Here is an 18,293-nt window from a genome sequence, read left to right as displayed (position 1 = left end):
GTTTCTGAAAAATATAAAACACTGGTAATCCTCATAAAGTTTCCATCAGTTCTGAGACTCTAATAGACATTGAATTCCATTTGAGGGAATATTGTCTTTGCATTAAAACCCACATTTCTGCTCAAGCACAGCTACAGATGTGCTCAAGTTACAGGGGTGCCTTAAGATCCAGCAATTTATTGTTAAGACTTCTGGCACTGGGCAATGTAAACTTAAAGTGGACTAGACTGGCATTTGCTGCAAAACAATGCATTTCCTGAAGGTAGACATTGCTTAAAAAAGGAAATGTGGTTATAACAAGTCATTTGGACAGTATACAGAAGCCATGGAATAAAAGTTGTAAGCCATCACTGGTGAAGCAAGGTCGGGTGTAAATCATCTCATCCCAAACTGTGACTTATTGGAACCCCTAGGAAGGCACCAGCTACTTAGCCAATTGTTAAAGCCATGTACTTTGTCTTTGTATCTGGGCATTATTCTTGCAGGAGGTGGGATTCCATGCAGAAGCAGGTTATTACCTATACTTGACATTTGGTCAGAGAGTTTAAACTTGATTCTGCACATTCCTCCTGGGTCGAGCACCTCAGGTCATTCATAACTACATGTGCTCCCACCACGTTGTGATACTTTATCATTTTAATGTACTTTTTTGCTTCCCTGGTTTGCAATTCTTGCACTTTTACTTCTCGGAGCTCCCACTTCTGAGATCCATGATTACCTTTTCCAGGACTGAACTAGTGGACTTGCAGTCTAATACTTCCTTTTAAAGTTCCAGCTGTTGTTGTATTTGTAGTTGTTTATCATCTGATAATCACACTTTAGTAGTGAAGGAATTATATTATCAAAGGGCAGCCATATGTAGGTGGGGGGACAAAGTTGTTCAGCGTTATTATATCAAAAATCCCCCATGTTAAATTTAGCCACCTTAAAATGGAATGTAGAAAATGAATTAGCATATGACAGGTACATTTTACAGTGAACCTCAGTCTAATGAACTAATTTAGATTAAGAGAAACTCAACAAAAAGGATTCTTATTTGAAGAGACAGTCTTCCACCCTCTGTGTAGGGGGCTTCACCGTTGCACCACCCCAAGTAGATCCAAAGTAAGAAAACCTCTGGGTAAATTATGAAACCTACCAACACGGTCCAATTTGCATAATGGGGCTCATTTGTTTGGTGGGTTACGGAAACTCATTCAGCCAACCAGTTTATTATCAAGCCTCAGGCTGGGTACAGCTGAAGTCTTAGTTGCATCAGGTATGGAGGGAATGCTGAATGACATGTCCCTTATAGAAGATCGCAGACATTAACAATTTAAAGCAAGATAAGTTGTATATAAAGTGACATATTGTGTATTGTCACTATGATGTAGAGCATGCAGTTGTTAAAAGTCATTAAAAAGAAGTCTCCTACAGCTATTACAGTTTTGTTTTAGCTTTTGTTTACCAGTGCAGAATAAGTACTTTGTGATGCAGAGCACTGGAAAATTTGTATTTTTAACAGCATGCTATAAAAACGGCTCTTCTGCTATTCACAATGCTTGATTTGAACTAATATTTTTGTGTATGCATATGTATGTAGCTGCATGGATATGTGAATATGCATGTGAGTTTTTATGACTCATTCCACTGCATTTCTTGAAAGTTCAAGAATGCTTTATCTTCAAGAGGTGTGCTTTAATCTGAACCTTATGGTATATGGAAAAGGGAAATCTGCTTTCTCTGTTATTGCTGCAGCAATTAATATTTTATATTAATGTATTTTTAAAAAATAAATATAGTAATTTTATACTTATTTGCAATGTGCTGCTTCTGCTGCTGTATTTTTGAAGTAATGGCATTAATACTGAGTATGGGGGTATTTGTATGCTGATTTGTGTAGTGCTCTATTATGAACTATGTGGGGGATTTTTATGCTGATTTTTGTATTACTGTATTATGAACTGTCTTCCTGATGTAGTCCCTTTTAGCAAGCTAAACATCCCAGAATGTACTCCTTCATTTCAAAGATTCAAAACAAATTTACAAAGAATGAAACTGAAGAAAAATAATAAAATATGACAATAAAACACTGCCCAAAGTAGCTAAAAGTAATTTATTTAGAACTCTAGCACCTCAGCACCAAAATGCCTTCAGTGGAGTAAACAATATATTTACAACTTCATTCTTTATGTACTACAATCAAATACTTAATTATATTCATTTAACAATCAATTAACTCATATTAAAACCTTCCAATTACAATCTAAATTCATGCCAGCAGGGGCCAGTGCACTATATTTAAGAATAAAGATAGCTTCTTTATACAAAAGCTTCTTCACTTCCATAAAAATACAGTTTTTCTGAATTTTCTCTAAAATGGTACCCTGCAAGCCCTCCAGACAACCATTGTGACACTGTAAAAAATGTTTTTCAAATTCAGTTTCAATTTCAAAACTAATTTCTTGGGGGAGCACTTCCTACACCATCTAACTCTATCTCATATCTAGAAGCTCTATTTTGCACAATAGAAAATCTGTGATTTTATGTCTACTCATGATTTCTTATTTAATGTTGCTACTATTTCTCATGTCACCCAGACTGATAGAGGGATTTTTACTGTCTTCCTTTTATTTTTTTATTAGATAACAGTACAAACTACCTGTAGGCTAGCACGTTTTGGTAACTCCCAATTCCCAAATGAATACTAAACATTGAACAGACTTCCCAGGCCATTTCATCTATTATGTCAATTAATTAAGTCCCTGGACTCCCTCCTTACCTTTCTCATCTTTAAGAGGAGTCCCTCTGTCTCACCCTCCATGTCCTGAGAGAGACTGGAGTTAACATACCATTTCCCTCACTCTCAATAACTGCTACTGCCGTGCCTCTCCTTCAACTGACCTGCCAGTATTTGGGTAGCTTCAAACTTCTGTCATGATCCTTGCCAGACCAAATGCACATTGTGTGTGCAAATGTTAATCCACATATTACTTGCCATGTGTTGCAGCTTTATATAGAAATTGTGCACCTCCTTTTTGAGGTACCCTTCCACTGAATCTGAATAACTATTTCATGTTTTAGGCTACTGGAGTAAGTCATTTATGGAAATGGCCCCTTTGGGACAGCACACTTACCTAAATAACAAAGTAATAAGGAGGTAAATAAACTAAAGTCCTTACCATGCCTTCAACCAAAGTAGAAGTAACTATACTTCCTTTCTTTTTTCATATTATGTCTGGTGGCAGTCAATGCCCCCTTCAGTCCTACCATTAATTTAATTTATTGACATGCACCTCACTACTGTGATCACAATCAATCTTAAAAATCACACCCTCATACCCTTATAACCTATCACCCTAGTGCAACTCCCAAGAAGACACGCACTCACACTCAGACAGCCATCACACACACACACACACACACACACACACATATATATATATATATATATATATATATATATACACACACACACACACACACACACACACACACACACACACACACACACACACACACACACACGTGCAATCATCCCCCTACTTCCACGTTTACTCTGAACTTACTTGCACCATAACTGCTTCCTTTTTTTTCTCCTGTAGTGGAAAATTAAACAGCTGATTGATTCTATGAATAGTTTGGCAGTGTAAATCTGAAACAGTAGGTATTTTCAGGGGAGATCACATGGCTAACTAGCATTTTCTGCTCTCCCAGACTGTGGCATTAGCGTGCAGCTTGACTAGTGGGGCTGCCCTCTGTACTGTGGCCTCTGTCAGTGGGAGACCTCCCTGTCAGGGCAATCTAGGAACATCAAAGGTTTATCAAGAGTGAGAAAATGGACAGTTTAAGGCTTCTCACTTCCAATAAGCCTTTATGAATCCCAGGGATGACTGGGAATGTTAGTATTTAACAGGCTAACAAAGGAGCCATTTTCTGATTTATAGGTTTCTGTAATGGGATGTGATACTGGTTAGACCAAACCAAGTTCCACGCAAAAAAGACTGAGTGCACGGTTCAAACCAAAATGACCATAGAACCAAAAAACGAACCAGCACATTGGGGAAAAGTGCTGGAATATTATTTATTCGTGGCAAAGTTTATTCCATATAATCCATGTATTGCAAACCGGTTTATTATATCATAGATAGGTGGACCCTTTTTTGTTACACTTCATAAATTTAATAAGATGCATAGGTTATATCCTGTTATACACATGTGTTTTGGTCTTTCATGATAGCCGACTCTAAATTAGTTAGCAAGTCACATATATAACAACACCTGTTATACACATATATATATATACTATTTGGTCTATTTTGTGCCAAACTTACTTGCAGAAATGAACAGTGCTGTGGATTTAAAAGGCATATTACAAGGTTTATCGGCAGATAAAGACAATTTGGAAGCTTTTTGCCTTAATTTAGTTGGTCCTAGTGATTCTCATATTAATAATGGAGATGCCAAACATTGCTGTGGTATACTTTCTCAAAAGATAACCAGAAATATGAAAACACTAAGAGCCAACATCTGGCATTTGAAGCTATTTAAGGCATACAAATTGAAAAATATCACACCCCGGGGATTAAGGATTCGTATCCAACCCCTAGTGAGTCTGAATGACTCCCAGCTTTCCAAAGATTGGGCAGATGCCCAACATCAAGCTTCCATGCTATTTATTGATACTTTAATCTCTTATTATGAGCGTATAATTGAATCACAGATTGTTGAGATTCACAACAATTGTCTTGAAGCTAATATCTTTGAGTCAGAGGAGTTATACAAAAAATATTTAGCAAACTTGGCTAAAGATCTAACAACACTTGAACAACAACTAATCAAAAAGAAAACATACAAATTTCAGCGGGATATTACTGATTATGAAAAGGGGAAACCATTTGTCACACAGAAAAATGTTAGGTTTTTCGATTCTAACAACAAAGCTAGTAGTAGGAGAAAAAGACCTAGGTCTATTTTAAGAAAGAACAACCAAACAACAAGTGGCACTTCTGAAGATGAGACATCTTCAGCCACAGACTATGATTGCTCTTCCAACCAGGCGTCCCCAATGGCTAAGAGGAGACCATCAGACCCTTTAGACCCAGGACACGTAGAGGTGGTAGAAAACACAAACACAGGCACACAGAGTTTACAACTGCTACTACAGAAAATTGTGAGCTAATAAACAATGTGCACAATATATCCTCTTTTGAATTGTCATCTGTTCACAATAAATTGTTAAAGAAGGGTCTAAACTTTGTACCGACTTCATTTGTTCCTGAACATACATTGGTTAATGAAATTAATGACTTTTGCCGATTGATTAACCTTAAAATATTTTTTTCAGATGGTGACAACTCGCAAAGATCCACTGGGTTTAAATTTGGTAAATCTGATTTTCAACCACCAATGGACAAACATGTAGCCATATTTAAAGAATGTGTCATCAAAGATCTACATTTTTCTCTAGGCTACCAACCTTTTAAACACAATTTAACCTTGGAGGAACAACAAGCACTACAGGAACTTCGTTCCAATCATGATATAGTGATTACACCAGCTGATAAGGGAGGGAGCATTGTAATTATGGATTACTCTATGTACCAAGCCGAAGCCCACAAACAATTGTCTGATGCCTGGTTCTACATCAACATGGTCCTTGATCCAACACCTAACTTCAAAACACATATTGATTATTTTCTGGATTTAGCTACAGAGGAGGGGATTATTGATAAACAAACATGCAAACAATTAAAAGTTGCTGAACCAATTGCTCAATATCTGTACTTAATTCCCAAGATTCACAAACATCCTACTAATCCCCCCGGTAGGCCATTTGTTTCTGGGAGAGGTTCCCTTACCGAACCCTTATCGTCCTTCCTTACATATTATCTTAAACCTCTATTACCTATGGTAAGATTGAGGTTACAGGACACTACAGAATTTCTAAACATAATTCAGGATACACAACTGGAATCAGACTGGTGGCTATGCACATTGGATGTCTCTTCCCTCTATACCAGCATCCCACATGATGCAGGTATATCAGCCATTTGCTATTGGTTAGACAGATCTCAATTGTACACCACTGGTTTTAACAATTTCCTCATCAGACTAACAGAATATGTGTTAACCAAGAACATTTTCTATTTTGAGGGACAGGCTTATTGGCAGGTCAGAGGTACTTCTTTGGGAGCATCCTTTGCTCCCATATATGCAGAATTATTTATGGGATTTTTTGAACAACAATTTATATATGATTCTTGTAATAATCACTACATGGAATATTTAGACATTTGGAGAGGATACTTGGATGATTGTTGGATGGTGTGGCGGGGTGATAGTATACGGGTACAGGATTTTGTAAAATATTTGAACAACAATCCATGGGACGTTCATTTTACTTTAAATCAACAATATGAAGAAATTGTATTCTTGGATGTGATAGTTTTTTGACAAGCTGACCACACTTTGGCAACTAAGGTACATAGAAAATTTTCACAATACAATACACTCTTACATGCATCCAGCTATCATCCCCGCCACATCATCAACAACATCCCTAAAGCCCAATTTTTATGGATGAAATGGATTTGTTCATCCAAAGAAAACCACTCTGAATGTGTACAGGATTTGTCTAGTAGACTCATAAGCAGAGGATATCAGACACATCGTATTATTCAAACCATTAATCAGATCAAAGATGTACCCAGATCTACATTATTACAATACAAACACTCACAAGATGATGATAAACCTACTATATTTCAGCCCATTAGATTTGTCACCACATTTGGCAGTAACACATCTTTATTCAGAGACATCATTAATAATCATTGGGACATTTTGAAGGCCCATGAACACTTGAATGTAATATTACCTGATAAATGTGCTTTTTCATACCGCAGGGGCAGAACGATCCAATCTCATTTCACACACTATAAAAGATATAAGCCATCTACATCTATTCAAACCACCTTATTTGGTGACCCACTGGTAGGATGTTTTCCCTGCAATTACTGCAGTGCTTGCAGACATATTTCCAAGACCAAAGAATTTTCTAGCAGTAATACCCCAAAGGTATACCAGATTAGAATTTTTGGCAATTGCAGTACGGATTGGGTGATCTATCTGGCCACTTGTACATGTTCCTCTTTCTATGTGGGTCAAACATCCAGACCACTGAGACATAGGATAAGTGAACATCTCAGTGCCATTAGGAATCAAAAAATTTCTAATGCTCTATATAAACATACCATAACTCATCAAACTGTGCAGTTTAAATTTGTGATTATTGACAAAATTGTTTTGCATAGAAACTCTAAAGCAGGCTGGCATGACAAATTAAATAATATGGAATCCTCATGGATTACCAGGTTAAGGGCTTTGTTCAAACCTGGTTTAAATGAAATGGAGTAATGTTTGTCAGCTTATTTTTTCATGCATCATTTCTCATACATCTTTATATTTATATTTATTAAGATTGATGGTATTATCTTTTGAAAACCAAGACAAGCTTAGAGTTTTATGAACTAATTCCTAACAAATGAGAAAAGTCTTTTTGGTGTATATACACCTTTAAATTATTTGGTATATAAGCATTTACTAGGATGTGCTGTTAACATACTATTTTCTCCTTATGCACTGAAGAAGGCTAAAGATAGCTGAAACCGGTTTGCAATACATGGATTACATGGAATAAACTTTGCCACGAATAAATAATATTTCAGCACTTTTCCCCAATGTGCTGGTTCGTTTTTTGGTTCTATGTTATACTGGTTAACCTTTACATGTGTGTAATGCACATGTGTGAAATACAAAAGTCCAAAAAGACTTTTTCAAGTTTTTGGAAGGCCGAAAACAAAATGCATCGAATGTGCAATTAGCGAATGAACAGTAATGTTCGCTCATTGCAGATTTGGCATTTTTGGTGTGAGGTGCACTATAGTGAGGATCGGGAAGTGGACCCTTTCCCCACTGTAGTGCTTCCTCAGAGTTAGAATAATTAAGTAGGGGGGGTGCTGAGGGGTGCAGCCCCCTGCATTATGCTTTGTCTTTGAACTGAAGTTAAAAAATCAGCGAATCTGGTTTTCGATTTGCTAATTTTTGAACTTCGGTGCAGATCGGACTGATGACTTTCATCATTCAGGTTCACACAAAGGGCCATTTGGTATATCATCTGTATTAGTTAAAGGTTATATAAAATGTCATTTAAATCTGAGTATGTTTTTCTGAAGAAGTTTACATTGAAATCCTCCTGGATAATGATATGTTAACATGTTTGAGTGTTGTGTAGTGCTTGAGACAATAGCTGTTTAAATTTGGTGAGACAGGCTGGTGGTGGTGGTGGTGGGGATAAACAATAATTAGGGCTAGTTGTAGGGAGTATTATTCTTAGTTATCTGTTTGGCAAGTCATTTGAGATTGTGGTCATTTGTGGAACAGTAGCAACAACTTAAGATTGTGTTTCACCGTTGTGGTTTGTCTAAGGTTGAAGAGGTTGTTATAATTGGGAATTTAGCAGGTAAGGTTGGTGGTGTTGTTTTTCACTTTTTATGATTCCTACAATATCTAGGCTGTTTGTTGTGGGAAATCCTTCGGTTTGTCTTAGCTTGTTGAGTAGGCTGCCTTTGTTTATTAGCCCTATGGATAGCTGTGTGCTTTAATGTGCAGGTCTGTTAAGATATTTGGTTATATTGGCTAACTGGAGGACCTAGGTTGATTCAATGGAAATGCATAGTAAGTGTATGTTGATGAAGGAGATGAGTCATACAGTGAATTTAAGATATTTTCATTTTGTTGTTTGTGGTGTTAATTCTTCTGTTTTGATGGGTTAATAGTAAGAGGTGATGGTAGGTATATGAGTTAAGGAATGTAATGCTGATAGTTCATGTTTGTTGGGCATAGTGCTAGGTGCCACGTTAGGGTTATAATTATCAGACTGCATAGTGGTTAAAGTTTTAATAATAGTATGAAGGATGGGTGGGAGATTGGCTTGTTTGTTTCAGTTGTATTTATTTAGAGAAGAAAGAGGTTAAGGAGAAGAAACAGTAGGATAGCTTCCACAACCACAGATTTGTTAGTAAGTATAACACATTATGCTATGTTTGGGACAGAATATGAAAGTTAAACAGTTGTATTATTTCTTGTTATTATTTTTTGTGGAAGCAAACCTGTAAGTGGCTGAATGGTTTAGTTCTGCTTTATGATTTGCAGAAGCCTGAAAAGTTATTATGAAGAAGTTTAGAGCCATCTATGGTGCTTCAAATGGGTATGTTTTGGGATGTATTAGTGGGATTCATTTTGTGGGATTAAAGCAAATGATATTGGGGTGGCTAGGGAGTTTGTGGTGGGAGAGAAGCAAATCAGGCCAACAGCTGCAGCAAGCGGTAGCCAATCAGTGTGCACATGTGCACACCACTGTGCAAATGTAACATATAAATCCACATAGAAGTCAAGCTACAGAACTATTGGACAGTAAGTACTTGTGTGGGCATATCCAACCCCATACCAGTTGTGGCAGCTTGGCAGTAGTTTAGTTTAATTGCAAGCATCCACAGGTTCTTTCCTGATAGTAGTGTATGTAACTTAAAATAACTACTTTGTAACATACCTTTCCAATGTATAGGCTTCCTGTACTACTGCAACTAAAAACAACATAAATATCAAATATGAAAATCCACTCACCAAGCTGTATGTTTCTAACCCATAAAGATGGCTTGGTTTCCTTTAAAATCTTCTCAAAGTAAACTCCAGCAAACCCACTGGAACAACACACTATAAAAACTGCCAGAAGTCCTATTACTTGTGAACCTGAAGATGAATCACTTTCTTCAGAATGTGTATGTAACTAAAAAAAGAAAAAAAAAAACAGAATCTGTTAAACTTTTTCAGATATGCAGTTATTTTGTTCTTCACAAACACATAACACAGCTAAAGATAAATAGTATATGATCAGTTTACATTGCATACCCAAATACACACACTTGAGCCCCTTTGAACAAAACCAGTCAATAGCCACATAGTGCTAAAAACAGAGGGGAAATTAGCATCATTCAGTTATATTACATTATATTATATTATCTAATATGTAAATGCATACTTTAAAAAAGTAAGAACCATCTTTTTGTATAAATCAGTTGTACAATAGTAATGTTCATCACTCAATTCACTTTTAGTTCTACATATATCCACAGTATATCATAGGCTTTTATATATATTGACTTTTGCCTTGTCCTCGATTTAATGCCCTTTTTAGTCAATTTCAGTACTCAAAAGCTTCCAACATAACAAAATAGAATCTGGATAACATAAAAGCAATACCAAAATACTCTATAGGTTTAAAAAAGAAAAGAAAAAAATGCACTCTCTTCAAGCACACCTTAGCCTGGAAAATATTAATACATGCTTCATCAAAGAGACCTGGTTCAAGACCATTCAGAGCACCTTACCAATGCAGGGTTTCAATGCCTATCGCACTTTCAGGTCCACTGCAGTAGTTGAAGATGTTAAAGGTTGAGGTATCTCCAAATTTGTAAAAAATGCACTTCACCTGCAGACTAGTTAGCAAAGTAATGAAACTCATTCATTTCCAGCATGCTCTTAACAAGAGCTCTTATAACATTATGGCTAACTATAAAACCCACCTCTATTGCCCCCTCAATCCATGACTCCTACCTGATTAGTATGGAGTCCCTAAGCATTAAGCAGAACACCATTTTCCTAGGGGACTTCAACTACCTCTCCGTTAACTGGGAAATGTATACATCCTCTAACATCTATGCTCAGAGATGTCTGAACTTCATCAGTACAAACTCTGGAGCAGTGAGTCTGCAAACTGACTGGGAGTGATGAGAGGGTGGCCTAATGGTTAAGGTGTTTGCCTTACAAACACAAAGTGCAGTGTTTGAGTCTCACAAGGGATAATTGGCTAGGCTTAAAATGGCTCGCAAGGGCAGTTAGCTTAGTACTAATCTATGAACCTATGAACCTATGAATTGGTCCTCATCAATATGGGACAGCTCTACTCCTTAACAATTGGAACTCCTTCTCTGGTCAAATTGGACCTCAAATCAGTTACATTCATCTAATGCTGAAGCCAGTAATATTCTCCAGTACCGCAGTATTCAGAGAGTATGCTAAGGTTAATCCAATGAAACTGAATGATGACCTGGTAATTTTAACATTACTTCCAACTTACAATTGGCAATTAACGATAACACACATTATAATAATTCTAACAGCTTAAGAATTCCAAGTACCTACAATCCAAAATTGCAACCAACGCTCAGTACATTTGAGCAAATCTGTGAAATCAACACCTATTTTTTGCTTGACAAATACCCTAGGGAACAATATTACAACCTATATAAAAAATAAAAGGAATTTTTACATAACTGAAAATCTGCTGAACAACTCTGTATAATGTGACCTGATGAAGGTGGAGGACTAATCCTCATGAATCAAATAGATTATGAACAAAGACTGTTTGATTTGTTGTATGATGACACATACTTGGAGGCTTCAATCAATGAGATAAATATGTCATACCAAAAGATCGAGTTTTACCTTTATGACATGCTAATGCAAGGACGAATAGACCCAGGTGAATATAAATTTATGCACACAAAACAAAACACCAAAGATACCAACTATATTTGGTGTCCTCAAGATCCATAAATCCTTGATTGAACTACCGTTAAGACCTATAGTGAATGGAGGGAATTCTAAAACCAGCTGTATCGCTAAATTCATTAACAGACAGTTAAAAGATTAAGTCATAAATATTCCACATATATGCAAGGATTCATGAAACTTTTTGGATAAATGTCAGCAGCTGGATGATCCCATAGATTTAACATTCATCACTATCACTGTTAAAGACTTGTTTAGCTGCATTCCTCATGACACAGGACTCAAGTGCTTTTCTTATTTTCTATCCAATAATTTGGCATTACAACAAGACAAGGTCAACACATTGAGTTTATAAATGGAATTTGCCCTGGATAATAATTATATTTACTATGAAGGCCACTATTTCAAAAAAAAATGTCTGGGATAACAATGGGTGCAGGCTGTGAGCCACTTTTTGCCAATATTATCATGGCATCATGGGAGACCAAATTTTTTATTCAACAGGTGCATTTACCAATAACATCAAAATGTACATCTGTTTTTTGGACAACATATTTGTTGCCTGGGGAGGACCTGCTACCAGCATTGAGTCATTTATACAATATATTAATAATACTACAACCTTCTTAAAATTTACATATACTACTGGATTTGATTCAATAGCATACCTTGATATAAAAATTTCCTAAGGTCACAAATTCGGGAGGTTAACTTGCAGTATTTTTAGGAAACCAACATATTCCAACATGCTCTTACATTTTACCAGCAGTCACCCTTACCATCAGAAACATGCCGTAGTTAAAGGACAGATGAAAAGGGCTGCTAGAATAGTGTCTAAGGATGGTGAGTTTCCAAAGGAATGTGGTTTACTGTTCACAATGTTTAAAAACAGAGGATATCCTGATAGTATTGTATTACTATCAAACAAGAGATAAAACAAACTTCTGGGATATATGTCCCCCCTCTTTCATAAAAGAATAAATACACAGTATTTATCATCATCTATCAACACCAGTGAACTTCATATGACTACTAGTGGTGCTAAGACTAATAATAGTAAGAGCGAAGATGTTGGTAATGTATTCTCACATCCTTTTGTCACCACTTACAATGTTGATAGTTAAAAAGTTGCCAGTATCTTGACAAAAAATTGACAACTTATTCAAAATGACAGAGACATTTATGAAATATTAGGAGCATGACCAAAAGTCATATATAAAAGAAATAACAACTTTAAGAACTATTTTGATAATATCTCTCAAAGATGGAAACAAAAGCTAGGAAAAATGTCAAAATGTGGAGCTTACGCACAGTGTTGTTGCATTAACCGAACAGAAGCCATACAAGTGGGCAGAAAGAAAAGATATGCCAGAGGCTGTTATAATTGTCAAATTAAGCAAGTCATATATATTGCAATATGTAACACATGTTCAATATTTTACATTGGAAAAACTGAAACACAAAACTTAAGTGTTCCTATAGACCATCATTATTGCACCACCATTGATTGTTATTTGGTTTGAACAGATCGTATACATAAAGCGTTCTAATTTAAATTTACATTTTATGTCAGATATTTTATATTTCTTCCCATCTTTTACAATCCAAGTTCATATGTTTCTTTGTGTTTAAAGTCCAGTGTTTTTCTTGAATTATAATTACATAATTACTATGAATTTCTCAACAGCTGTTGCCATAGGGAATCACTGACCATGAAATCAGTGAAGTCCAAACTGGTAACAATGTTTCTTTAAAGTTTTAAAGTGAACATGTGACTGCAAAGCTATAAAATAATCAAGATTCAATTACATTTATCTGATGAAGTCTAAACAAAAATGATACGAAAGTGCTTATCCTTTTCTTGCTTTTAATAATGTTAATGTATTACATTAATTAACTTGGTTGGAATAAAACATTTAGCTGGTTTGCATCATACCTGGTGAATTTTTATTTATTTCTAAAGATTCCAACAGATAAATAGCCTCATAAGTAACTATGAATCGGTTTAGGTGTGCCTCTTCTACAACAGCAGAGACTGATCTTTTTTGATGAAAACTGGCTTATTCCTATCACTCTGATAGGACCAGAATGAGGAGATGAGGCAGTGGTAATTTCAGGTGCTCAATGAAGTTCTGACTGTAAGCTACAGCTATGAAGAGCTTATCATGAGACCACATCAATATCTGAACTGCCAACCAGAAGAATGCATCCTCATTCCGTGAGATGTTCTTCATGAAAAGGGATGCTTACAATAAGTTTTGACCAACTGAAGTACTCCCCCCACCTATTCTTCAACCTCAGTCCATTGTGCTGGAAGAAATTGAGTGAAGTGTACAAACAAATACATTTGCTCATCTTTCAAGCTGACCCCTTTTATTATTCAAGCTATTCTTTATTAAATGTGAAATTGTCATAACATGATTCCTAATAACTAAAATACTACACTGTCCTTCCTCAATGTTTCTGGCCAAAAGTAATATCTATGTCTGAAGATAACCTTACACTTGGATTCTGTTTTACATCATCAAACCCAGCTCATTTTAAAACTGTTGCAAAACAAATTGAGATGGTCTTTTGAACTGCTTAAGGTGGGAAGAAAAAGCAAATGGTATATGGATTCTAACTAAAGAGATATGAACTTTTATCCAGGGCAGCCTCAGTTAACATATACCCACCACATTTAAGGAACTATGACTGTCCTGCCATTAATCACAATGCCTTTCAGGGTCTCTATGAGTCTATAGTCTGTTGGTACAGTCACGCAGGAATATATACAAGGCAGCCACAATAAGGGGAACAGACAAGATTTAAAGAGGAGACATTTCCTGTGCAATTACTTTCTCAACAGTTTACTTCTTAACTGCCCCTTAAATGATAATTTCTGATCTCATAAAATTGTCCATCACTTGTAAGTGAATCGGTCAAATCACCAAATTCAGTCTTGTGCTCTGCATTTAGGATCTGTCAAATAAACCTGAATATTTTCTTAAATACTTTGACTTCAGATAACATCTGACATGCATTAGACAATCCTTTAGCTTTCAACATATTTAAGAGTTGCTTTTTATGACCAGAATTTTGTCTTTATTTACTGCTCTCTAAAAGTGTGTTAAATATTTTGATGGCTTCCTCAGTATGACTTTAAAAGTCATTGCTAGCTGGATACTTTCAGATTTGTTCAATGCCATTTGCAGTTAAATAAAATGCAAAAAGGCTAGAATTTAGGACTCCCAGTGTTTTGAAAGCTTTTATATAGTTTTAGAGATGGTGGGGGTTGTAGATTTTTCATTTTAAATCAACAATCAAAGAAATAAAGAAAACTATGTTGGTGGCTCTCTGTAGAGCAAATCTGATAATATGAGTGCGAAATTTGTAATTGATTTTGCAGTAAACTTTAAATAATTTTGGGAAATTTTGCCAGGATGAAAAATTAAACTAATGGCAGAGCAAGCACAATGGAAAGACTGATTGATTTTGCTTTTACAATTCTCATTATATTTCATCCAGAAGCAGCAAGCTAAAAGTCAGAGAAAAATAAATAAATAAATAAATACTGCTTCTCAGCACTTATTTCTTCTGAATTGCTTTTATTAGTTTTGTCAACTTAAGCAGCATATCTTATGGTGTCTCCACTTCTGTCATTTTGCCAGATCTGCACAATAAAGCATTAAAATAACACAGTTCAGGATGACTAAGAGAGAAAGAGAGAGAAACACATACACATATGTATGTGAGCGAGCACACACACACTATACATGCACACACACACACACACACACACACACACACACACGCACGCACGCATGCACGCACGCACACACACACACACACACACACACACACACACACACACACACACACACACACACAGAAGAGATGCTTTTACTACCGTAACTTACTGAAGAAAGAAGTCCTGGCGTATATCACTGACTCACATCCTAGGTATTACATTTCTTAAACTTATAACAGTTGTTCACTTACCTAGTATGTGGCAATGTCCCTGGTCCTTTCCTTCACCATTGCTACTTGTTAATGTTAGCTAGTTAAATGGCTTTATTGTCATTTGGATGGAACTTGATACATTTTTTTCTCATATACTCTTTTAAGTTCTTATCCTCCAACATGCTGTCTTATTTTTACTAATCAGTCCCTTTTACATTTCTTTGTAGCTATAGCTCTTTGTCATCTCTTTCAACACTTTCCACTTTTCTGATAAAGGCCTTCATTCCTTTTGTCACTCGATCCCTTATTAAGTCTACCACCTCCATTGTTCCCAGCACTTGCCATCCTTACTTATTAATGTTTGTCTTTCCTTGTGTTTTATAATTTTTCTTCATGCTTGCTAATCTCTTTTATGTAGCACATCTCACTATTACTGCAGCAACAGTGAAACACATAGCTGCATGCTCACTTTTTGTGTGTGTCTGTATTACCAGTTACCCCAGACTTTTTGTAAGTAGCTGTTTTACCTCTTATACCTGTCATCGCGTGTATATTTCTTAAGAGGAGGTTAAGGATAGTCCTCTTACTTTTGGATGGTATTCCCTTTCTGCTGTAGTCTCAGTCCCATTAGAGGTCCTATTAGTTCGTTTCTCTCTTTTCCCAGATGGTAGCACATCTTATTTCACAAGCGAAGATTAATGTCCCTTTAATTTGTTGCTCCTCTCCAGTCCTTTGCCTATCTATTAATCTTGTATTAGAACCTGTTATCCTTTCTACTCTCTTGGCCTGGTGACCAGGACAATACAGCCAGCTAACAAGGATCACTCACCTGCGTCTCAGGAATGAAGTCCAACATCTCAGTCTTTCTTTTCTAATACACACTGTAATATTTTTTGTGCATGTACAACTGATTAACTTTTTGCTAATACTCTGGCACTGCAAAAGTCACTCTCCATTGATTTTCCACTGCTGTCCTCTTCATTGTCTTGTGCTGTTGCTGTGTCTTCATTAATGGTGCTTGTTTTGCATCTCATCACCTCATTTGAAACAAGCTCACACAGATCAGCTTTAAGAATAGCTTGCTTGTGGACTTTGTGTAAGCCCTTAGTCACTACTCAATTAGTCTTGCATTGCTTCACTACTCATAAATACAGAATCAGACGAAGTCTTAGCAACATGATACACCATATCAGAAAACACTAAACACATATGCAAAAATATATATTCTTTTATGAAAAGGAAGTTAAAAGCAATCTAGCAATGTTTAATTTCAGCTACATACCTGAACAAGTGCAACTCCAGCCATTAAAAGTATTAGAGCAATCCACTGATAAATACTTAGTTTTTTGCCAAGCATGGTCACAGAAAACATTGCAGTTGTGATAATTTTGAATTGGTTTGTTACCTATAGGACAGTAAAATAGATTTTACAAATCAGTGGTACTAGAAATTATAAGCAGTCCTGATAGTATTTTTTTTAATTTTATCATAACTACACAATCGTATCCATTATATGTTGATATATACAACTTAATGTCAGTTTGAAAATAAATGAAAAAATGACTGTTATACTAAAACTATAAAGTGGAAGTGCAGCAACTTATATGAAATCTCAAGTCATTAAGAAAATCCTTAGCTATAGCATTCGGATGTAGTCTGTAACATAACAAGGGGCCTGATTCCAAAAGAGTTGCTTTCAGTGTAAGTTTGCTCTGATTCCAAAAGACCTGCTCTCTTTGTAAATGACTTACTTCAGTGTAAGGCCTATCTGTTGTTAGGTTTACTACAGGGACCAGAATCTGAAACACCTGCTCTCAGCTAGCTCTTAGTATAAGTGGTCACTTACACTGAAAGCAAGTCTTTTGGAACCAGGGCCAAAGAAATCAACTGACAGTCTTTCAGTTAAGCACAAAATAATATTTTTACTTGCCGGTCTGTTATTGCATTTAATTCTTGTAGCTAGCTCTTTGTTATAACAGACCTTTGCTGACACTATGATTTCTTGCTGGCCATTTGTGCATTACAGAATGCTCCTAATCCTCTCGGCACCTCTGCCTTAAGGAAGAAATAATCACCAGCAGTCTGCTAACTGAAATGATTGGATTGCATCTTCAGACATCAAAAAATGCCAAAAAAGAAGAAAAATGCAGAGTGTTGTGCCTTACTAATAGGATTAAATCCAAATGGATAAAGACAAATAGTAAAGAGGAAAGCATGTTCTTCCAAGGCACAAGACATACAGAACAGCAAATTACTAAAGTCCTTAACCGACTAAAAGTGTCATACAGAATGTCTCATCTTTTGTCCTTATAAGCTAAACAAGGAATTGTAATCAATATACTGCTAGCAAGACTTGAATATGCTTTGACTATTATAGCTCCACATTCTCAAGACAATATAGCCCTGCAACAAACCAAAGATAATAAAATATTAAGATGTCCACTTCTGGACCAAATTCATCAGCATTATAGTGTTGCAGTGCAAATGATTAAGTGGATGTCAGTAGAAGTTATACTTAGTTTGTTACTCAATAACCTCATCTTCAAACTAATGAATGGCAGGTATTGTCTTCCACTCAGAAATAAGATCCTTGTTACTCTACTTTCAATTTGAGAAGCCAATAGCTCCAGATGCAAAAACTGGCTAACTTAGCTGCTACAGAGAAAGCATTTAGCAAAGTTACTCCTAGCCCTTGGAATGTGTTGCTAGAAAATATGTGAAACAATAACAGCCTTCCA

At 36.1% G+C, this 18,293-nt stretch overlaps 1 protein-coding gene across 2 annotated transcripts in view; it reads right to left on the bottom strand.

The window, feature by feature from the left end:
• Nucleotides 1–18,293, bottom strand: part of LOC122813502 (UDP-N-acetylglucosamine transporter-like) — a 683,641-nt gene that overhangs the window by 75,261 nt on the left and 590,087 nt on the right. For both annotated transcript variants that reach the window (XM_044085849.1, XM_044085848.1), the window contains exons 6-7: nucleotides 16,838–16,960; nucleotides 9,667–9,829 (exon numbers count right to left, since the gene is read on the bottom strand). In XM_044085849.1, the coding sequence (XP_043941784.1) occupies nucleotides 9,667–9,829; nucleotides 16,838–16,960 (286 nt within the window). The remainder of the gene's footprint in view (nucleotides 1–9,666; nucleotides 9,830–16,837; nucleotides 16,961–18,293) is intronic.

The sequence above is a fragment of the Protopterus annectens genome, chromosome 10.part0, assembly GCF_019279795.1.
Source record: "Protopterus annectens isolate FY-2018-M chromosome 10.part0, PAN1.0, whole genome shotgun sequence".
Lineage (NCBI taxonomy): Eukaryota > Metazoa > Chordata > Ceratodontiformes > Protopteridae > Protopterus > Protopterus annectens.
The sequence above is the reverse complement of the archived record's forward strand: the minus strand, read 5'-3'. Positions and strand labels throughout refer to the sequence as shown.